Below are 24,364 nucleotides of genomic sequence, written 5' to 3' on the forward strand. Positions count from 1 at the left end.
AGCATTGAGCTATGCCAATGTCAATCAATATCGATCACTATCAATTGATATCAATCAAAGAGCCACGGCCATTTTGCCGAAACTGCGCCCTAGGTTATTTTGTACTGCAGGCAGGAAAGAAGGACGAGACACTCGGCCCCAGCCTGTCGCTTTAAGTTACATTTTCTGACCAGACTCACTCTGCAGCAAAGAGAGGGCAGTGTGCACTGTCACGTCCATTATAGTTTCCGAAGCAGAAAGAAACCCGCACAAATATCACTGGAGATTCGCAGTGTCACGCTTGAAACAGCGCAAATTCGACGGCGATATTTTGTTAATGCATTGTTATCTCTTCTCACACGCCGTAACAAGTTGCGGACAGAAGACCACCTACGTCACAACTTTGGACGTGTGCGTGCGCGTGGGCGGCATGCCGTGCTGCGCGCCTAGCACGCTATTCGTTGCCCGTCGCAAGAATAAGGGCCACAGCTGGTTGAAACGGCTGGCTGCAGGTTGAAAGAGGGTGCGCGCTCTGCGTTCGGCCGATTCTGTTCGATCGCTCTCCTCCATCTTCGAGCGCTCCGAGGCGCTCCGAGCGTTTCCCGCAACGTCATCACAGCACAGCGTCGTCACTGACGCCGCTGCGTCACAGCTATATTTTTTTTTTTCTTGTCTTCTCGGTTCCCCGACTCTACGCTATAGCTGGTTTCGATCGCGATATCACTGCATACCTAGAAAGGAGCCGACCAACAACGGGCCAAGAGCACCGCACCCGATCGGTAGCATGACGCGGGCGTCCGTTCTGAGGCACGCGAGGAGACGGACGTCGATGGGTGGAGGGGGGGGGGGGGAGGGGGGATGCGCGCGAGAGGCGGCCCACCTTGCGCGCCGCCGTGCGCGAGCACGTCACGCGACGTGCCTTTTAATCGCGCGCTACAGCTCTCGTGAATCGAGGCGATTACGCTTTCGATTTGACTATTAGTGTATTACCTATGACGCCTCACTCTTGCTTATTATATAGCTCGTACGGTACATCTTCTTGCGGTCATTAATGGTGAATCAAAGGGCCGTTGAGACGCAGTGTCCGATAAAAGCGCGACTCTTGCTACACGAAAACTGAAGTAGCCGCATTACAATGGAGTTGTAGAATAGCTCTGGGAATGAAAGAAAGAATATACGTCTTAGAACTTTTTTTTACACTTAGTTGCTGCGGCTAAATTTGTTGAAGGGATTGGCATATGAAATGTATGTTGATTGTGTGGGCTGGGGATATTTGCATAATTGGTGCGAACGTGCCACAGTGATTGTATATAATAATAATAATAATAATAATAATAATAATAATAATAATAATAATAATAATAATAATAATAATAATAATAATAATAATAATAATAACGTTCATTGCCACCCAAAAATGCAAAACGACACGAACAGGCTGGTCTAAGCTTCAGTTCGCTAGCAGAAGCGTTCCTATGAACGTGATCCTATACGGTGAATTAAATACATAAATTGATGAGACACGGAGAACAAAGAAAAAAAATTATGACAAGACATGGAAAAGAAGAACAAAATAACATTTGGATGTTCTACTTAGAATAAATTTAAGAAGTAAACATTACGATACCAAAATGTTCCGGAAGTTAACTAATTTCACCGTAGCTCCTTCAATCATTCTTTCAGCGTGCTCTTCGAAGTCGCGCTAAGAATTTGATCCGGTTACTTGTTTAAAATGTCCGGCACATATGCGGCGCTCTGCCTTGTGGCGGAGCGAGGAACATAACTGCACAACGGAAGTGTCTTCGAAGTACCCTCGTTTGCGGTGTTCTTTTGTTTGAATGCGGAATTCCAGTAATGTTGGACGACAGCTGTTTCGATGAGCAATGACTGAAAATTCGGTAGACCAAGTTCACGGAAGAAATTTGCATCTGTTGCTAATGGGTAGTTGTAGGCAACGTTATTAAGAATATTTTTTATAATCCTGTCTACCCTGCATCTCCAAGAATCTGAACAGAAGCCGAAGTCTGTAATGCCGTACCTCAACCCACTATAACCGAATACACGTACAATAATTTCTTTTTTTACAGACAGAGGTTTCTATATTAAACAACAGCCAAGCGACTGGCCTCAGGTTTAAACGAATAAGTGATAAGTGGTGTTGCCAAGATAAGTTACTATCGAAAGGTACTAACAAGGTATTTAACACAATCCACGTATGAAATAGGCGCACATCTACAAGAAACGCAGTTCGACTTATTGAAGTAGAGAGACATGTTAATAACACTAGTCTTGAGTAGAAAGCGAAAACAAGTTGCGCTTTTTTGGGGGGCACTGACAACAACTCTATTGTTAGAGAACAAAAGCATTGCATTGTACGCGTCACTTTGCAACATTTCAGTGGACATTTTGTAAGAAAGATGTTTTGCCAGTAACACAGTGCTGTCAGCATAGTGGAACGCCAAACATTTGGAAACTGCCAAAGGAAAGTCATTAACGAAGATGTTAAACAACATTGGTGATAAAATTGACCCCTGAGGAACACCAGCATTCAGCCGCAGCTTAGAACTGCAAACGTCCTTATCAACGGTAGCGACCACTTGAAGTCGGTGCTGAAGTAATTTTCCAGAATGTTGTAGAAAGGCCCCCGAAAATACGGTTTCCTTTACAAGATTTGCTGGTTCAGGAAGTCAAACGCTTTCGTTACATGTAAGAGGGCACAGGTGAAAAGATTCTAATCGAATGCCGAGAACCGCTCATCTGAAAATTCCTCAAGCAGTGCAACAGCACTACGCCCTCAATAATAAATAATAATAATAATAATAATAATGAAAGGCTCGACATATAACGGCCTTAGTGTTGACCCCATCGTACGTACTTTTTGTTCTGTCCCGCCAGGGAGCTACTGAGCCACCTTTGACGACATTTGATGAGCCGGGAAAAAATCATAAAGGTATAGACAAACACAGAGCTATCACCACGACAAGAAGCACTGCTAGACGAATAGGCAAGCAAACATGCAAACAGTGTTGAAGGCAAGCGAGCGAAGGTCATGTTGCTCGAGTGAAAGCAAATGGCGATACTGAATGAAGCACTTGTGTTATACTCACAGCGCCTTGGTACTGGTCGACCTGCTTGTTGGTGAAGTATGGCAGCTGCTTGAAGGGGTTCACGGTCACCAGCACAGGACCGATGTAGGTCTTGAGTGAATTGGTCAAGGAAAGCACGTGTAGCTCAAGAAGGAGATTAGCTCGTTTGAAAATACTGTTTTCGTACTTTTTTTTAGCTGGCTGGCAAAAGCAACTAGAAGGCCTGTGCATTTCTGAACAAGTTCGAAGAAGCATATTTCGAAACAGCTGCTCGTCTCAGCGTTAAACGCGACTGCAGCGCGCACCTTAAAGTAAATCAACGCTCGTTAGCAAATCGTAGTAATTCATCAGTTAAGTGGTTATTGCGTTATACTATCCGGCTTTAGCAGTAGCTAAAGAGACACTATAATTGCCACTTTACTGCCATTAAATGGCTTTTGTCATTTAAAGCAAATTGCATATGGGGTTACATCTATTAACGGAATCGTACTTACTAAAGTTGTGCTACGACGGATATCGCAATTTTGCAACATCAATTGGTTTAGTTGGAGAGGCGGACACTGCACTGGCAAAGCAAATTGCAGAATGAGGTACGCTAATTAACATACTTTTATTAGTTAGAATTGTAACCACTCACATCACAGCACTCGCCCCAGTTGAGGAACTGGAACTAAGTAATAATGAATAGTAAGAATCCGTTCAATAGAAATCGTCCTGTACTTGGCACCATGCAGTTCCGAGAAGTACGCATTTAACATCTACGGCGAAATGTACTGATGTTCTAGTGAACGCAATATAGTGTACTGCTCAGTTTAAACTACAGGAGCACAAAGAGGAGCACAGGAGCACAAGAGCACAAATGCGAAAGCGTCAACATCAGCCACTTAACTTTAACCAGTTCACTGGCGTCTCCTCCAGTCAGTTGCAGCATAACAGCTCAACAGCGGCAGGCGCATCCCGTCGGTTTGTGCTATATGATAGTTGCAGAGAGATGCACGAAGACGCAATGGAAGTAGCTTCCGGCGTCATGTTCAACGGGATCTGTCATCTTTCTAGACTTGTAGTAATTACGACGTTGCAATCTTTTGCAAAGATACTGCCCGAACAGCCAGCTAAAAGTTATTTCTCCGGGCTCGAGCAGGTGGTGTAGAACGCTAGAGAGACCACGAAGTGCATTTGTCACCGTTCACATTTATTTCTTGATGTCCCGCAACCAAACTTGGAAGCTCCAGAACTGCACTAATGTTCGCGAAGAGGAAGAATATTAGGAAGAGCAAGTGAGCTCGCGCTGGCAGATAACTACAGCGATAGCTTTGTTCAAAATGGAAATCGTGATAGAAAGCACTTAGAGCAATCAATCTTCACTACGAGCTGGTGATTCCTGGTGCCCGGCGTCACCCCCCCCCCTTCCCCGAAAAAAAAAACTAAGAAGAAAAGAAGTAGGGAGGATTATTAACAGCGGGATCCACTTTCTACCAGCTCCGGTTTTCCGAACACAAATTAATGTTTCAAGATCATTCATCACCGAAATGTGCGTCTGGCATATGTAAACTAAAAAAAAAGAAAGAAGAAGGAAAGAAGAAGAAAAAGATTGCGCAAGTACCTGAATAACGCCAGGGGTGAAGTTAAAGGGCCCAATTTATAATAACTATGACGTGCGACGATATAACAAAAATATAACTTTGAAACTTCGAAGCAATTTTAGCCTTAATCATTCATACTCCCAGCACGTACAGACTAAAAAGGCTAGCACACAAGGATAACGGGCTATGCAAAACGTAACGAGTGAGAGGTTATAAAAAGCGACCCGCGCGAGAGCGCGCACACACACACACACACACACACACACACACACACACACACACACACACACACACACACACACACACACACACACACACACACACACACACACACACACACACACACACATATATATATACACACTGCGCGAATACACGCAATGTGCCTCGAGCAGCCTCGAGCGGCCAGTCGCGCGGCAGTTTTGCGTGTATTCGTGGGGTTCTTTCGTGCTTGAAATAACACGTTTACGTAGCACGGATTGAGCAACAAAAAGCTGCATCGGGAGTTTTTTCATGTCGTTCTACAATTTTCTCATTGACACGTTTCATCTAATTACAACAGTCGAGAAGTCGATTAATTAATTAAGACTAATTATGTAATTATACGGAATGCAAAAAAAAAAAGAATAATCAGAGTATCTCTAAACGACGACGAACAACACTATCTCGGTTGTGTCCAGCTACGCGGCATTTGCATATATTTAATGCGCCACTAGCCGCTGCGCGCGTCATTTCTGCGTGGCTACGACGGTCCTAAATCGTACGGCAAAGGAACCTGTTCACGAGCCGCGAAATTGCTTTCGGCTAGCGCCCTTCTCGGAGGATGGGCTCGGTGAGGCGTTTAGTCGCGAAGTAAAGGCACAGCGAGCAAGCTGCGGGAAACAGCTAAGAAAGTTTAATTTCAGTATCGACCCAGTCTCGTGCGTCGGGAAGTCGCGACGTGTCAGCGGCGAGAAAGCCTTCGCGTCCCGCGGGGGAATCGGGGGAGGGGGGTAGGGGGGGGGAGGGAGAGGCTTATTAGTCGCGCCAGCCCGCACGCGGATGACATCCATCGTGTCGCGAGACCGCGGCGCTGTTTGTGTTTCGTGGGGACGCCGTGTTTATGGGGCTGCAAACTCTGTCCCTTGCGAAGTGTGCGCACCTGGCGTGTAAAAGAACGAGCGCGACGGAAGTTGGAACAAGCCTTCCTTTGTTGACAACGGTCGTGCTTCTGGTAGCAATGAAGCGGTCGAAGCGGAGGGAAGTGATCGTCATAATATGAGCCCGTCATTTGATCTCGCAGTCAAGCAGCGACATCGGCGTGCGGAATAGGTGATGGCCGAAACTTGGGGGCCACGAAGTGTTTGGGATGCTGCAATCGCCTCCGGCACCCTCGGTACACAAAATAGTGGCTTTCGAGATTAATTTTTATCACTCCGAGGAAACCGTCGCTTGGTGTGCAATTTGGACACCGTATTCTTTTCCGAACAACAGCGAGGTCAAGTAACCTCTTGAGGTCTCGGAACGCGAAATGTATAAGAAATTATTGGGTCTTAAAACACAGAAGTGAGAAATTAAGAGAACGCTAACCTAGTTAAAATCTTCTGTGATATTAATTACCGTTGCTTATTTCTGTCCTTCTCACTGTTGTTGTGAACGATATTCCCGTGCAGCGATCTTGAGGTTCATAGCACTAACTTCTCGTACTTGTGCTTATGTTGTGCGCACTAATGCCGTGCATGCGTGGACCATTATCGACGTGATTTGGCTACCCATGTACGCTCTCTGAGAGAAACCTGAAGAAAGTACGCGGTCACAGGCTAACCATATAGAGCCGCAAGTCATAAAGAGAAGGCGTACGCGATTCAGCCCGATGTGAAATGGCTGATTGATCTAGAGAAACTAAGATCAGTGTTTCTATTACTCTGAATGAGAATATACATCTCATGTGTACTTGCATACCTCTATCTGCAACACGTGCTGCCCGTATTATTTTGGGAGCAATGACATTGTTCTTTGCTTTCGGCGCTTCAATGTTTCCTTCATACAATCACAGTTGATTAAGGCACTTCAGTATTTTACTTCACTCTAGACACTTCTGCAGTGTTCAGCTGCGAAACGAGATACTCCATGCGCATCCCCTTTGCGCCACCTGTATGTGACCTTCACTTGGCACACTCACTGCGTTGCAAGCTGACACGTCGCTTGAAAGCCGCCACATGGTAATACGCGACACTGATTTGCACGTAAGCGCGCGTGCGTGAAGTGCTGCGCAACGAAACCACGCTGAATGCTGCCGAGCCCAGAGTAATTGCTGCGCTGACGCAAAGCCTCCGATGCTTGTAAGTGCGCCTACTCGCGCCGCCCGCAAATCGTGGTCGCAGGCGCGTGCTCTGTATACCGCCATCTTTGGTGCGAATCGGAAAGGCGGTGCCGTGCTGGTGATTACAGTACGCGTACATGCTCCCTAAGCAGAGCGCCGTACAAGCACGGAACAGATACCACATGTTGCGCAAAATTCACTGGAGTTTTAGGTATACAGGACAGAGAGAGAGAGAGAGTTTAATGATAGTTGAATATGCCAGCCCTGCGATATGCAGGGCTCGCTACTTCGGGTAGGGCGTTCGAACTGACGTGCGAAGGACATAAAAAAATCAGCAAACGCAAATAAATAAAAGGAAAACTAGCAATAAAACAAAACAAGCCAAGTCCATTGACAAAACGTCGGACGATGTCTAAGTCCTGAGTGGCCTAAGCATAACAGCAGGGCCTTGGTGTCTCGAATTGCTTGATAACAATATTAAGAAACAAAGGCAAGAGCCCCACGAAACGTCAAAGCGACACAACGCGTTGCCACCGTCGAAATCAGTTATGCATGACGCAGTGCTGCAGCGGGACTCCTCTTTAGCGCTTACCGAAGAACACTCGGCGCCACCTAGCGCCGCCTCCGCGAAACGTGCTCGTGTCTTCCGAAATGTAAGGCGCGTCGGTGCGTGCGAACACTGAGTAACGCGTTATGCAGCAACAGCCTGGCTCCGCTCTCGCGATTCTTTCTGGACACGCTGCGCCATCTGGTGGAGCTGGTGGAACTGCGCCACCTGGCTGGAGCCATTTGGTGGAGACGAGAAGCTTGGCGCGCCGGCGCCTGCGAGCGCTGAGAATTGTTCGCTGGCTTGCCGAACACCAGTGCCACATACACAGTCACCTAAAATGATGAGAGGTTCATTGAAGAGCGACACGTATCCAGTGCATTCATGGCGCAGCCCGATATAGCGTTGACGTGAAAGGCGTTCATTGAAAAGCGGCACATACTCAGTGCATTTGTGGCGCCTACTGCTAATGCGTCGGGTCCTTGAGGAACCCTTGTGACGTGGGTTCGATTCCACCCAGCATGACATAATTTAAAAGGATCTTTTTCCTAATTGTAGAGCAGCACATTTCCAGTGGCACGTACCTAGTTACGCAGGTTGGCGTCAGAGAAGTTCATTGAAGAGTGGCACATAGCTACTGGCAATCAGAGCACCTACCTAGTGGTACAATTAAATCGGCATCAAAGAGTTTAACAGCGGTACCTACCCAGTCCCGCGTCTACAGTCATCAATGTAGGCGTGAAGGAGGTTCGTTGTATAGCGGCACGTATGTACACATTACGGCATGCATACTCAGCGACCAAAGCTGTTCTGATGGGAAAGCGGTTGGATAGAGACACATATAGATACTTGGGCCCCGTAAAGTGCGTGAAGTACGCTATGAATGATAACGCATTTAACGCCTGCCATCTTATTTCCCTAGAGCTATCCGTAGGGCATGCCTCCGATCTTTGTATGATGGGGCAGTCACAGAACAGGTGTTCAAATGAAAGCAATTAACAAATGAAGACAGCTATATAGCACAGCGCAGGGGTCGTCTTACGGGGTCCAAGACACGTGGCCTAAAAGAAAGACAGCGACGACACATCGTATATTACAATTCGCGTATACGTGTACGGCAACGAAAAGTTGACGGATCGTGGGAGACGACGACAATTTCGTGATTGCGACAAACACTATTGAAGAGGTCGACATTAAGTATCGTCATTCTGCCACCGTGCGGCGTGTATTATTGATTACGCAATATCGTAAGCGCACTACGTGACAGCGTTCCAGTCTCTATGAGCGCGCCGAGCAAATATAATGTATTCGCTCCCTCCTTGAGATAATGCAACCGGAAGGCTCGCCGTAAAATTCAAACCGTGAAGCGTTAAGGGGAAAACGCAAGGCCACAGAGGGGGGAAACGGATTGGGCGACAATTACGCGTACATTGGCCAAAACTGCACGCCCTTCGAGAATGCCTAGTGGAAGTGCCTTGAAACTTGGGCGAGGCTTCCCAGACGACGCTCGTGGTCACAGAGTGCAAGACCTCGTTGTATAATCAGTCCGGCCAGCCTTTGCAGCGCGCCTTCGGGCGCGCCAGTGTCTCATTAGTCTACGATCACGCTTCCACGGTTTTCGCATGTTGGCAATTCGCGTGGAACGAGGTCACAAACTAAAGCCACGTCGCCAAAGCCAGTGATTGTTGTTCGGCAGCGAGCGCTTAACTACTCTGGCAATCGTGACCGGCCTCCCTGTGCCAATACGTCGTGTATCTCTCGATTGCACGATATGGTATGTGGCGCATGAAATTCTGCGCGGCTTTACAAATGCACGGATTTTTCTTTTCGTTTCGGTCGAATCTGTCGCGCTCGGCATCAAACGAGACATTTTTTCGGAGCGGCATGCGGAAAGATTTTCGCGAGATTCTTCCAGAGAGTGATCTGGAGCTATATAGCTGTAGCCTGAATAATAATGAACGTATTCTGCATTTAGAAACCAACAGACATGTGAGGAATGTATCAGCTCTTTCTTGATTGTCATGAATATCATTTATGGCTCAGGTACTTCGGAGATTTCATTCTTTGCTGTGTGAAATTAAGAAAGATATTAATGACAGCTATGACAATTTCTTTTAGGCACAAGTACTGCTCGGCAAGCACCTAGCGCCGCATTAGTTCTCTAGGCTCGACAAAGAACACAGTCGGTAGAGCACCGACACCGAAAGCGAGACCTTGAGGGTGCGGCGACTGCGTCCTCCTTGTCTTTGCTTAACTACCCGTAAACTGGGAAGGAATTTCGTGAAAAGATCGCGCTTTACTTCCACCATCATTTCTTCTTGAATGCTTCAACAGTGCTTCTACAACATGTAGTGCGGTTCCTGATATTACTACATCAAATTACACCAAACCCGCAGTTTTCATTTAGAAGCAAGTTTTACTGACTGAGCACTCATCACCCCAAACTCGTGCGAGCGTATCCTCTATTAACTCTCACTGAAATGAACAACACGCGCATTAGTGAACGAGTACGCCCCGCCTACACGAGTTGTTCTTCCAGAGCATTAAACCCGGTCGACCCAGTTTTCGCTGCAAGAGAGTGCAAAAAGAAAGAAAGAAAGAAAGAAAGAAAGAAAGAAAGAAAGAAAGAAAGAAAGAAAGGAAATGAAAGAAGGAAAGGAAAAGAACGTCTCGCAAAGGCAGCCGCCGCCGCATAGTGTGACAGTGTGACGTGCTTGGCCTGCTCCCGAGACGTATACAGCCCCCGTCCTGTACTCGAGAACGACAGACGCGGAGATCGTCTCCTTCTCGTACTCCTTTCCATCTCACTCCAGGCTTGGCGGACGAAGCCAGTCGTACAAAACCACTTTCTCTCCATTCGTCGCATCCTAGGCCCTGCATAGCGATGTTCCGCGTGTATGCGTTCTTCTTGTTTCGCCTTGTACTGTCGCTCCGTACTGAGAGCGGTGCGGGTATCCTTACAGCAGGAGCGCCAGGATCGCGCACCGAGCGGCAAGAAGAGACAGAAAGATAAAGCACGGTCGACGCGGAAAAGGCAGAATCGCTCGAGTACGTCGGGCAATTTGTCTCCGGGAGTCTCGAGTCGCGTGCGCACCAAGAGGCACGTATGCAAACTGACTTGCGAACGATTTCCTTCTCTGTCTTGTTATATTGTCCTTTCTTTCCTCCTCTCTCTCTTTCTCGAAGCAACATTCGTCTCTGCCGCAGTCGCTGCTTGCCTTGCTGCTTGCCGCCGCTGGCGGCGCGCGTTTTTCTTCTTCGACCGCAGTGCCTCGATTCTTTTTATTCGAATCCGACCCTGAAAGCTTCTGCCGGGTCGGCGCGTAGGCGACGTCGGACGCAACAAAGCGAGTTCTCGAAGAACGACAGGTGCAAGGTGCGACGCAGGTGACGCCCCCTAAACAAGCGTGGGTGAAGTGCGCGTAGACGCTTGTGCACTGTCACGCGTGGGCTGGGGGAGAGGAGTCCGTGCAGCGCATCTAGAAAGAGCCCAAGGGCTCGAGCGTTGCAATGTTAGCTGAGCAATGTACTCGGTTAATGTGGGCGAACGAGGCGGTGGGTTGCGAGAGCGATGCGAGCGGTCGTCGCTCTCGTTTGTTTCGAGGGGGAAAAGTCGGTAGAAAGAGGAAAAAGAAAAGAAGGCGGGTTTCTTGCGCTCGACGAGCTCCTGCTTTTTCGGGCTTTTGTTCTGTGTACTTGTTGTGCTTCTTGGTTTCGACTGGGACACGACTTCATGCGGAAATGAAGCGTTGCGCTTTTAATGCGTGGGTGAGCGAGTTCGACGAGTGTCTCCTTATACTACTACTACTACTGTTGTAAGTTTTTCTCGCACTTTCGCAGGGAGACAGCGCGCTACTGAACGCTACCGAGTCGGACTGCAGATGCATTCAGCGGCTCTGTGGGGCCACCCGTATTATGTCGGCTAAGTAAACAAGGCGTACTCATGCTCCTTACTCACAGTATATCGCCGACCTTCGAGCTCGGACTCGCGTCAGCAAGGGATCGCCCGCACTCACTAAGTCACAGACTCCGCAGGCTTTTGGTTTCACTCGGACTCACACTCGCACGCCAGTACGAAAACGAGCCAGTGGGCTTATGAGTGCGGCGACCCGTGAAATCGCGTACACAGGTACCTTGTACTGGAAGAATGGGATGTTAATAGGTCCCTAAGCGTATAGGATATGATGCCTTAAAAAAAAAATCGGAGTGCCAGGACATGAAATCATTATTGCACATACTTTGTCGTGAGGTGCTTGTAATATCTAAGCCTACATATCGATAGCCTGTTATGCGAATCAGTACGAACTTCGTAATTATCAATCCTCAGTCAAAACTCCTTCACAACTCATAGTTCAAGAGCTTACATCACGCAAAAAAGAAAAGTAAACAGACCAACGTAATCGTTAAGTAGGAAAAAAAGCGGTGGTCCTTGTTTCTTATTCTAGCCTAAAAGCAAAAATATATTTTAAAAACAGTTGAGTGAAGCTTTAATTCATCTTTACTACATCATAAAAGAACCTATTCATGCTTTCTTTGTTTGAAAATAATGCAGTGGCCATGCGTTGCAACGTCCGAGGGCTAACACAAGCCTAATCTTCAGAGCAAGTGCCTTAGTAAACTAACAAAGACCGAGACCCCAGCCTAGGCTTTGTTTCGATAGCACACGCGAATGGAATGTGAATGAAACAGCACCTCTGGCTATTCCATTTGTTCGTCACTCGTGATAGAACACTGTTTTCGAACGCCAGCTACACCCGTCTTTCAGCTATTTAGATCGTTTTCTGTTGTATGAGTGCTAAAATTTTAGATGGACTTGTAGGCGATAGACGGTTTTCCTGTGCACACTTTCCGCACTGCGCACGCTCTCCAGTGCGCGGTGAATTCTCTGAAGTCGCGGCTCCACTCTCTTTCTCGCAACCCCAACCCTTCCTTCCCCACGTGCAAAGCCAAATTTACACAAGCCCAGTCAACCTCCCTGCCTTTCCCTTCCTTTTATTTGTCTATCTCTCTGCCGTGTGCGTTCAAAGCTCACAAGGCGGTAGCCGAAACCAGTTGAAACGCCTCGAAATGTTTGCAATCGCCAAACATTATGTGGGTTCGTGAAAGACTGGAGTATAGCTGTCTCTGTTCCGAAGGCTTGCGATGACTAAGAGAGTGCGATAGCTTATTTATGTCTGGCGCGGTTATGGAATACAAACATATCTTTCAATGGTGCCCGTTATTACGTAACAAGCGACAGGTGCTACGCATATGTATAGCGCCATAACGAACACCGTATGCGCGTCATACGCGCTTCGAGGAAGCCACTACGTGCCAGCACGAACGTCCGGCAGCGCATACACCTGTCCGCCGCCCCTTATACGAGCTCGAGGTATTGCCAGAGAGGGATTGAGGAGTCAGCGCTGATAGAATTTCCTGTCAATTACAGTATCGTCAAGGGCAGTTGTGCATATACAAACAGGAGATTTCACCGTCTTTTCCAAAATCGGGAGAATAGCTTACGTTATTCTCTCTCTCTCTCTCTCTCTCTATTCGTTATTTTTAGGCACCCCTGCATGCATCCTATCGTTAGCGTATAGATAATCGCGTCAGTGCTTCTCGCCTGAGCTAAATATAAAATTTCATGTAGACGTACCTTCGTGTTCTTAGATAATTCACACCGCTTGTCTGTTATTGCACTGAGCATGTTACGCTGGTCTACCTCATTTCGCGTAATTCGACAGCGTTGTAATGAATTTAGCTAAAATCGAAATGAACGCGGAGGACGTTGTTGTGGATAAGAGAGCCCTGAAACACAGGCCACCAAATAGCCTGTTCTCATTCAGTAAAGAACAGCTGCTTGATTGCATTCACTGTATCAACCTGCACTTAAGCGAATCCTCCCTTAACTTACCTTTTACTTTTATTATTATTTTCGGTTTTTGCTCCGGCGGACAAAGCACGTAGCGACAGGTTGAGCCGGTGGACGAACGGACGAATAAATCGTGCATGCTCTCTGTACACTTGCATTAGATAGATACACGTGCTGTTCATCAGTTGCCCAACATGCTTATACCGTATCGAAATAATGAGGTAGGTACACTCCATGAATGGAGGCAGGCTGCCTCCACGACACAACGAACTATCTTGTCCTGCGCAGCCACGTACAGCAACGAAGTGCCACGCATCTTGGTTCCCCCCGCTGACCTTCCTAAATAACGCTCCCCGTCCTGCTCTTCTGGTCGCAAGACGTACTGTCGCAACGCTCCTTGACAAGCAAGAGTGGCCTCTACTGATTGTGTCTACCTTCTAGAGGAAGAAATTCCCGATTACGCAAGTTCAGGAATAACGAATCCGTGTCCGCTACCATGAGCGCGCGAGAGAGAAAAAATCGCTTCTGTGAAACAGCACCCGCTGCCATGCTTATACAACAGGAACGATCCGGTCGCCCGCAAGAGAAATCACAGTTTTGTTTCAGATTCAAAATAAGTACGCGGTAGCGAGTGGATTCCTCTACCGCGTACACTTGAACTGTTCGCGCAGCATCCGTCGCGGTGGTTTCGGAACGCATGCCTCAAGAATAAGCGGTCGCCTCGCAGTATCAACATAGAAAGCACGCTCAGCTACTTGCAGTAACAACGCCAGCAGCTACTGGTGCGCAGAACAGTAGATGTATAAAACGCGAGAAGAAGCGATCCCCCCCGATGTGATCGATGGTTGCAAAAAGAAAAGAAATTGCTTCCCTTATGTTTGTTCCGGAAGCTCAGTGTTTTCGGTCAGGCCAACTTGCCGCGAAGCAAATCTAAAGCTGAGGCACAGGTAAACGGACGGGGGAGGAGTAAATAATGAACCTTTCGTTCTGGAAGCAACATCTTTTGTTCGCTGCGATCGATCTGTACTTTTCAGTCTTACGGTCTCTAAACCGGCATGAGTGCCAGAGAAAACAATATAGCGCGGAGAACGATCAAGTTTTCAGGAAACCGTGATTGCTGGAGAAAGGAGCCTGTATTCACGAACGCACGTCACGATTTTATCAGACGCTTGCGCTCGCCTTCGTATTTCTCTAGAATAAATAAAATCACTGTGTACGTCCTTTCTTTTTTTCCTTCGAATAACATGCTACTCTGCCGTAATCTTACATGTTCCCATCATTGATTTCGTCCAGGCTATAGAGAAACGCGACCTGGAAACGAATTTACGTAAAAGATAGGAAGCTAATAGGGAAAATTAACGCTCACAGTCAATAATAGATACATACTTTTATGCAAATACATCATTATTTTGTCCAAGGAAGTCCGTACCCCAATATCCGATGGAATATTATTAAGTGCATTAAGGTGGCAGCACTATCTGTGCAGTTTCGTAACATTCCTAGCATACTTGCATGCCAACTTTCATAGAGAATACCCTAGAGCACGAAGGATCGGCCAAGTAGTCAATTACCGGCTCAAGTTAACCACGTACGCTTATTGGGGACGCGTGTGTTCGAGAAACGATATGCAACCATTCTGTAAGACGTCGTTCAGGCATTGAAGATCCGAAGCCCTATACTTGCGGCTATACGGCGAAGCGAAATTTCTGAAACCAAATAAGCGGGCGCCTCACCGTGCAACTGGAAACACTGGGGCAAGAAATCCGATTGGGTCAAAACTTCGGAGACGGCTTCCACCGTCACCGACTGAGAAATGTAGGACACGTTCTTGTAAACATTTCTTCTTGTTTTTGAAGACGCACACGTGCATATAACCAATAGACAGACGTGAACGGTATACGCCTTTCACAACTTTTGACCGCTATGACTCGCGTGAACAATCTGCACAGTCAAATTTGAAACTCGTCGGCGCCACCTCCGGCACCTGATATTACAGTCAAACCACACAAAAGATCTCTCACCAGCTGTATTTAACCACAAAAAAAGAAGAGAAGGAAGTAAAAGTAAAGGATACGAATATCTGGTCGTCCATGTATCGCTTCCGTAGATTCTCGACGATGGCGTCCTCGGTGATCTTGGTGAGGAGCACCATGTCATCCACACCGCTGGTGCGGTACTGCTGGCTCTGCCAGTGGTACACCTGCGGAGAGAAAACAAAATGAAAGAAAAAAGAGCTATGAGCGCCGTACGGCAAAGTGTGTGGTAGCCGGTGCGCGACTGAACATCTCGTTAGACTCGGGTCGTAATCATTCTAGCGCTGCAATAAACAATAGAGTCATGCGTTCGACGAAATCCGTGCGGTCAGAATACTTGTCAAAGCGAAGAAATTGCGGTAAACGACCACGCCGAACTAAAAGGTTGATACTTGGGAACGTCGACGGGTTCCTTCATCACGTGGTTACGGACCACTTAAACGGCGCAACGAAATTTCGGACCGCGAAAAAATCCTAGTTTCAGATAAAGTTCACATACAGCTACCTGTGCGCAAAATATTACTTTTGAAACACGCACGAATGTGTCACGAAAAACTCGCAAAGTAGACGTTAGTGAAAAAATAAAAATATATGCAGATCCCACACGCTGTGGGAATCAATGTAAGCGAAGATTTCTGTTCTGTTTGCCTTGATTGACCATAATTAGCGGTGACGTTGACGGCGAATGCTTAATTTCTACAGTTTTCAGTCCAATACGAAAGTGGTGAGTTGATGCCAAACGTTTCCTTGAGTGCCCCGCTGCTGTTTGTCTGCGTAGTACACAGGTCCCACATCGAGACGTGTTAGCATGAGGCGCCGTTGCGAGACTTTGTTCATAACCTCAGAGAAGGTTGGAATTGTAATTGCTTCACACGGCATATCGCATAGTGGCAGTAGTGTTAAACATTAATTCAATTGTGGGGTTGTACGAGCCAAAACAAAAATCGGATTAGGAGGCACGCTGTAGTGCCGGACTCCGGGTTAATTTTCACCCCCCGGGGCTCTTTAACGTGCACCTACATCTAAGTATACAAGCGTTTTCTTCTTTTTTTTTCCTCCGTGTCGAAATGCGGCTGGTGCGGTCAGGGTCGTCCCCGCAACTTCGAGCAATGCCATGGCTGTCAAGCTACAGCGGCGGCGACAGAAGTGTTGATTTGACGTGCGACCGGTTCCGTAGTGTCCCGCAGACGCTGCCGTGTTTTAATGCGGCTTTGCGACTGCACGCCGTGCGTCAGTTGTCTACCGCTTCACAAATTTGCATAGTGTTTATTTTTCAGAAATAGAAGAAACATTCCGTAGGGTACCTTGAACTTAAATTTATCGCGTTTGCCCGCAGCTGCTGCCCTTCTAGTAGCAGCGTTTCCTCGCCTTCTCACTCCAGCTTTTCTCTCTGCCGCTCTGCGCCATGAATGGGAACTGCGAGCGAAAAGTGGCAAGGCTGTCATGCACTCGTTTCGCGGTTGCGTCGGTTCTACCCATTCTTTACCTCCTCTCCCTACAGTCTCTCTTCTATTCTATCTACATCCCTTATGGAGCTGTTCCACGTTACTAGAAAACTAAGCGCTGCAATTTCAGCAATGTTCTTGCGGGGGCTCACAGATAATTACAGCTGTCGATAGGGTATTGTGGCGACGCCCAGGGTGCTGCGGAGGGCATTGTTCACATGCGACGCGATGGAAAGGTCCAAACGAGTTTCTCGCGTCGCCTTTCCGCTTCTGACATGCATATGCCCGCTCTGTACCACCTCCCTGCGCGGCGTGCAAGACAGCAGCAGCAGCAGCAGTGGAAATGTCGAAGGAAGAGACCCCAAATAAAGCTTCGCTTTAAAAGAAAAAGAATATGCCACGATTACCGCTCGCCGGAAGTGACGCATGACCCAGAACGTTGAGAAGCAGCCCGTCTTCTCGGCATGACTTCCGAGATTCGAAAGCACTCGGGGCTGCGCGCGTCACGCTGAAAAATTTCGGAGGCTACCTGTCGGGATTTACGTCACATCCGCTAACCCCCAGGTACACTCGTTGATTGCTTAGGTACTATTCAAATGCCAGTAATGAGAAAATCGGGCAATTACCAGCACTGCAACTTTGCTAGTATTGCTTCAATAGTTTATGCCACTGTACGCATTTATAACGATGTCGGTGCCTGGCCCTTTAAGGGCTCCGAAGCGGCAACCTTTTATTTTTGACATGGTCGTCGACCACAATTTCTTCTTTGCAAGAAACAATGGAGCGAGGAAAACGGGGACAAATCGGGCCACCCACGAAGCACACAGCAGGACTCTCTTCGACAGAACGACTTTCATTGCTCGTGCAAAGTTACAACTGCATCGATATCTTGTGGGTCGGCACCACGTGAAGCCATGCGGCTGGCTTCCGCGAACAAGGTGCATGCGAACAATAGTTTAGATCCAGTCGTGACTCGCGATGAAAGCTGCTATTCGTTCTACGAGTATTTAAGCTGTCACGACAGTACACTTCCATTATCTACTGTAATGGCTGCACTACAGACGAAGCGAATGCATGCGAGTTTCGAAAAGAGCTTCGCTGATAATGCAAGCTACCGTTACGCATGCACGCCGAACAGAAGCGTTTCTTCCGTGATTCAAAGGGATTGTCCGTTAAAACGTACGTAATGCATGCCGAGGGGTATGCCGCGTTTCTTCAGTCCCTTACATTATCTTTCCATTCTGCTAAGCAGCTCAGCGATTTCTCTTCTGATACTGCACGAACTGTTTCCAAGAAGGATATTGCAGCCGGCAGGCGGTTTCATCGAGGTCTATAACAATCCAGCACAAGCAGGACAAGGATCCCAAGTAAACAGTCGGCAAGCAGGACGAGTGCTATATGCTTCTCTCTGGGCTTTCTTTTTCTTTTCTCTTTTACTTTTTTTTTACTGTTTGTTTTGTTTGCGCTGGATCCTTAACTTGTTGCAGAGGCAGTACGCTAACGTCACTGCTGTCCGACCACCAGCGCTTCTGCAGTGTCTGGTAGCTCGTGAAGCAGTGAGCACGGTACAAAAGAGAGAGACTAAAGCAGGTGCCACGCGGTGTACGATTTGAGGTCCGATCAAGCGCACTGGTACTACCGACGACCACACCCAAAGAGCTCCCAAGCTGATTCCTCCATCAGTCGGAGAAAGGATCTTTCAGACGCGTCGTATACACGTCGGGTGTCGGACATCGCGCCGCGTACCATGTGTGTGATGCCTCAATGACCGTACCTCTCTTTTTTTCTCTCTTTCTGTCTGTGCTTTAATTTGTCGTGCGAAGCTGGGCTCAAGTAGCCCAAGACACCAGCCGCCCTGAACGCAATCGCTAACCCTGACCGTTTTTATAACGGATGCCATCAACGCAATTCACCTGGTATACTTCACAAACTAAAGAGAAAATGTTCAGATTATGACAAGAACAAAGGACATAGAGGAAACTAAAATAAAGCGAACACGAACGAAGAGCTCGGCTGATTCAACCGTATAGAGATCTCGCTGCTCCAAACGCACAGAGCGAGCGACGTAGCAGCAGGAACGGAACGCCGTGGCTGCAGCCTAGGTTTCACCGCCTGCCTCTTTCTTTCTTCCTTTCCCTATTTCTATTTCTGTTGTTTGCGCAAGCCGGCGCATCGATCGTTGTATAAAAGGGAGAAAAGGCACGTCCGGCCCGAGAAGGCTTTCAATACGCTGGCTTCGCCTTGTCCTCCACCCAGGTCGATATAAGGCGAGCGAGCGCAGTAAGTAAGGAAAGAAACAAGTGTGCTAGCTCGCTTCGGCACTTACTATCCAAACAAGAGAGACGACCCTTATTAAGACTGGATGTAATAATTACGCCGCCAAACGCACTTTCTCGTCGAAGCGCTATCGCCATGCACGACCTCGTGCCGTAGCGGCGCAGACTCTTGTTTGTACGAGGGCGAAACAGAAAATCTTTGCTCCTATTTCTTTTTAGCCAAATCACGGCTGTAAATGCGAAGTCAACATATCCATTCCCAGCGGCGGACCTTTCTTAGACCGGCCCGACCTTATCTACCGCTAGCTCCGCGGCACGGCGCTGCTGTCGGTTTTTGAAGATGGCGGTTGTGCTTCACACGTCCGCGGTGTATATGAGCAACGAAGTGTGATTCGATTTCTGCGGAGCAGGGGTCGAGCGCCCATCGAAATCCACACGGGAATGCAGCCCACGTATGAGGGAAGGTGTCTCGCTTTGAGAAGTTTGAGGTGGTGCTGCTGTGAGTTTGCAAAAGGCCGTGGGAAAAGACCGGTGGTTCCGCAGTCAGCCGGACGAATTCTTCTACCCCAGGGACAACTCAAATTTAGTTCTGCGATGGGACAAATGTCTGAACTGCTGTGGGGACTTTGTGTAAAAATAGTATAAGGAACGTAGAATAGTACGTTATATTTGCAGTCACCTGTATGTGCCTTATTTTGGCTAATAAAAAAATAGGCGCAAAGACTTTCTGATTCGCCCTCGTAGTTCTCGAGCAGCTGGCAAAAGAGCTGGCAGGAAGGAACAATAAGTCCGGAACCTAAGCGCGCGAGCTGAAAAAGATGTATATGGAGAAAAATGAAGCCGCGGAGCACCGTCTATATACTTTCCCGACAAAACGTCGTTTTATGCATTGAAGCACAATAGTGACTGGAACGCCAATGCATTTCTGCGCAAAGTTCGGGAATTAATATCTCGAAACTGGTGTCATCCTGAGAATTTGTTTCAAGTTCAGAATAGTGGCTAGCCGGTCTTGTTGGTACGAACACATGCTTTAGCAAACAGCGAGTGTCATTTCCATGTCCCGTTATTCCCGCTGTTTGCTAAAGAGAGAGAGTGAGAAAGGAAGGACGGGAAAGCCAGGGAGGTCAACCAGAAGGGCACCCGGTTTGCTGCGCTACGCTGGGGGTGGGGGAAAGGGGAATAGAAAGAGGGGAAAAGAAAGAGAGTAAGCACTGAGTGCGTGTGGGAGGGACACTATACACCGGGACACTGTAAACGGTCTCTCAAGCAGGTGCACTTCAAGTATTGCACTAGTGCACTAATCGCTTTCCGTGCCAGTGACGGGTGTGGCCACGGTTCGAGTATCCTTGACTCGGTGAACGGTCTTACGTACATTCGGTGTAAAGTTGCCCGCAGAGAGAGGCGTTGCATATCGTAGCGAGGGCCGGTACACAATAGGTGCTCGATGGCTTCCTCGCACCCGCAAATGTCGCACATCGGGCTCTCGACCATTCCCAAACGATAGGAGTATGCGTTCGTCAACGCCACTCCCAGCCACAAGCGGCACAGCAAGGTTGTTCGCCGCGGGAAAGGCTAGATGGCAGTTGTAGCCGTAGCGTGGGGTCCAGTTTATGTAATCGCCAATTGAAGGCACTTGAACTCCAGAGATCTTGTGACTTTTTACGTGCAAGTAGGCGAAGCTCCCAGGCAGCTTCCGACCTCACCAGAGGTGTTGGACGCGTCTGGGTATCTTCGTGGACAGACCGGGCAGCCTTGTCAACTAGGTTGTTGCCGACGATGCCACAGTGAGCAACAATACATTGAAATATAATGTTGTGCCCTCTTTCCAGAGCATGGTGGTGCACTTCCCTGATGTCAGATATCACCTACTCGTAACTTCTGTGATGTAATGCAGACTTGATACTGTGAAGAGCTGCCTTAGAATCACAAAATACGACCCATTTCTCTGTTGGCTCTTCGGTGACGTGCGTCATAGCGGCATGGGGAGCTGCAAGTTCTGCCGACGTAGATGTAGTCATGTGTGACAATTTGAATCTGACTGTAACCTGCTTAGCTGAAACGACGAATGCGGAAGTGAGCTGGCAGCTGAGGTCGAAGCATCGGTACATATATGTGTGTGCTTATGATACGTCTGGGGCAGTAATAGGATCGTAAGTTGCTTCAGAGCCGGCGGTGGACGATTGGACATTTTCGTGATTCCAGGAATAGCAAAATTCACTTGAAGCTGTCGCAGGCACCACAGGGGACATGAAGGCTTCGTCGCCGGTGTAAAAGATGACGTTATGCACTCTTGATGAGCGCTAATCAACCGTGAAAAGGTCGCTGGTTGTTCGCTAAATTATCGTTTCAAGTGGATCCGCCTTCTGAACTCGACGGCTAGAATTTGTAAATTGCAGTATGGGCCATAAGGTAACTAGTTAAAATTTTAATTACGGACTTTTTCTTAATCAGTCAATTATGCTTTTCAATTTTCGGTGCAATAATAATAATAATAATATTTGGGGTTTTACGTGCCAAAACCACTTTCTGATTATGAGGCACGCCGTAGTGGAGGACTCCGGAAATTTTGACCACCTGGGGTTCTTTAACGTGCACCTAAATCTAAGCACACGGGTGTTTTCGCATTTCGCCCCCATCGAAATGCGGCTGCCGTGGCCGGGATTCGATCCCGCGACCTCGTGCTCAGCAGCCCAACACCATAGCCACTGAGCAACCAAGGCGGGTCATTTTTTTTTTTTTTTTCGGTGCAAGTCTGCCTCTTCGAGTAGTCCAGAATTGCGCTATGTGCCGCAGGCAACCTTTTAAACATTTTTGAAAGTGTTCGCTGAATCTATCTATCTATCTATCTATCTATCTATCTATCTATCTATCTATCTATCTATCTATCTATCTATCTATCTATCTATCTATCTATCTATCTATCTATCTATCTATCTATCTATCTATCTATCTATCTATTTATCTATCTATCAAGTGATTTATTTATTTAGCACGACTCCCAAGCACAAACGAGAGTGAGACTAGGCTTTACGAAGTCGGTCGGCCGGCCGTGGCGTACGCGAAGTCTATTACCCAGAACCAAGCCTTCGATTAGTGCGCGCGTTTAGCTCCTCATGACGTCTCCGATTCTTTTGTTTCGCGCCGATCTCTCGGCGCATTATTTTCCCGCGAACGGTGTTCGGTGCGTCCCTGCACCGAAAACGAGCCCACGTACGCGTGCGAAAGACAAGCCGTCACACGACCGCGCGAACGTTCCCACGCGTCGGAGGAAAGCAGTGCTAGCGTGGTGCGCTGTTATTTCCTGAGTGAACGCAGGAAAGCACGGGTGAGGCAGATTTAGCAGGGCACGCGCGTGGTCAACCCTGCCGAGTTTATTTCTCCGTAGAAAAACACCATACGACTGCTCCCGTGGGGACAGCGAGCTTATTTAGGAGGCTGAGACCGCAGACCTGACAGAAGAAATATATATATATATATATATATATATAAATAATATAAAGGGAAACGAACAGTAATAGCGCTCCGCGTAAAATATCTGCTATGTCAACAAGCCTTCCGGAACGAAAAGAACGGCACCCCGCTGCTACCGAATGAAAGGACTTGGGAACTGTTGACGTGTCGCTCTTTTTGCAAACTTGCGGTACGCAACGCCTACTATGCCACTTCTATGCACACGTCAAGCAACGCTTGCAGGGACGTGACGTGTGTGTAGTTCGCTCTGTATAGAAAACAACCATTAAGCTGCTGTTTCTTTTTTTCTTTTTTTTGGCTACGTACTGAGAGTTGTCGAACAAAATGCATCATCAACTACTAAGAATTTTCTTCGTGAGGTCCCCTTTGCAAACTTTAGCCACAACCTCGAAAGGATTCTGCACTATTACGTTTAAGCTCATTTTCAGTCCTGCACATACATGTGCACCTACGCTATGCACAGGTTGTTTCACGTAACTTGAACCGAGGATTAAAAAAAAAAAAGGTGGTTCCGCAGCTGGGTGAAACCACTGAAATATGCTTTGCCGATATATGGCGCTCCTAAAAATATTTTTTTATTCCGATTAGTTAGTTGAATTCGTGGAGATCAATCATCCAAAATTTTTATTATGAACTTTGGGGACAAATGCGTTTCGTTACGTTGTAGAGGTTGTTCTGCAACGACCTATCCAATTTTTTTTGTGGCAACGTACATGCTGCGTGGTGATATATTTAGGCGTTCAAGAAAAGCCCGCGAAATATGAAATAAACCCACGTGACAGCGCTCATGCGCCATCGCACTGCAGCGCTCTCAACTCAACCGCGCGCGTGTAGCGAAGCGAGCGGCCGCGGCTCTGGGCATCGGCCTCACAACGCGCCAGCACCTTCCACGGCGGCACGCGGAAAACACGTGTTGCCGTTTTTGGGGAGCGAACGGTCTGCGTGCACTGTTCTTTCGCTCGAAGCGCGCTTGAGAGCGCTGCAATAACGATAGCGCATGAGCGCGGTCACGTGGTTTTATTTCATATTTCTCGGGCTTTGTTTGAACGCCTAAAAATATCACCGCGCAGAATGTACGTTGCCACAAAAAAACAAAAAAAAAGAAAATGAATCGGTCGTTTCTGAAAAAAAAAAAACAACTTGCCGCAGGTGGGAACGATTCCACGTCCTCGCATTATGCGTGTGATGCCCTAGCAACTGAGCTACCGCGGCACTTTTCATGTACTTTCAATTTCATTAATTTATAACTTCTTTATTTCAATTCGTCAGTACAAGTAATTCCCCCTGTGTTGGCCTTGGTGTCTTTGTTGGCTTCTTATGATATGAAAAGCAACTATGAGACATGTTAAATTCTATCACTGAAATTGGTCACAACAGTGACACAGTCCACTCACCAATATCAGTGGCAAGACTGACGTGATTAGCACCGCGATTTAGTCAGCTCCTGAATCACGGTGTGGCTCATACTGACCTCTGGATAGATAAATCTGGAAATGCACCATATTATAGGAGGTACCCACTGACTCCATCGCTGTTTTCAGTGCTCCTACATGCACGGATAACACAGCAAAAGATCTACGTGTTGTTCCAATACGATTACCTCTATCGTCTCTACAGAGGCGCTGTGCAAGCTGCGAGTATAAGACGGCCATATAGCTCATGAAATCACGTGCTCATTCGCTATTGAGGAGAGCGACTTGAAAGAATAACAGCACTTAATTTTATTTCGCAGTCATCTCATAGAAGCTGACTTATTCGTTGCAACAATACCGTGGTTTGGGTAGGTTGGTT

General features: G+C 47.6%; 2 protein-coding genes across 4 annotated transcripts in view; one reads left to right on the forward strand and one right to left on the reverse strand.

Annotated features, from left to right (window-relative positions):
* Positions 1-24,364, reverse strand: part of LOC142571891 (unconventional myosin-Ie-like) — a 351,690-nt gene that overhangs the window by 310,813 nt on the left and 16,513 nt on the right. For both annotated transcript variants that reach the window (XM_075680576.1, XM_075680575.1), the window contains exons 2-3: positions 15,423-15,548; positions 3,087-3,176 (exon numbers count right to left, since the gene is read on the reverse strand). In XM_075680576.1, coding sequence (XP_075536691.1) covers positions 3,087-3,176; positions 15,423-15,548 — 216 coding nt within the window. The remainder of the gene's footprint in view (positions 1-3,086; positions 3,177-15,422; positions 15,549-24,364) is intronic.
* LOC142571890 (uncharacterized) overlaps positions 1-24,364 on the forward strand; it is a 473,725-nt gene that overhangs the window by 167,540 nt on the left and 281,821 nt on the right. The window lies entirely within an intron of this gene.

Source organism: Dermacentor variabilis, chromosome 2 (genome assembly GCF_050947875.1).
Source record: "Dermacentor variabilis isolate Ectoservices chromosome 2, ASM5094787v1, whole genome shotgun sequence".
Taxonomy (NCBI): Eukaryota; Metazoa; Arthropoda; class Arachnida; order Ixodida; family Ixodidae; genus Dermacentor; species Dermacentor variabilis.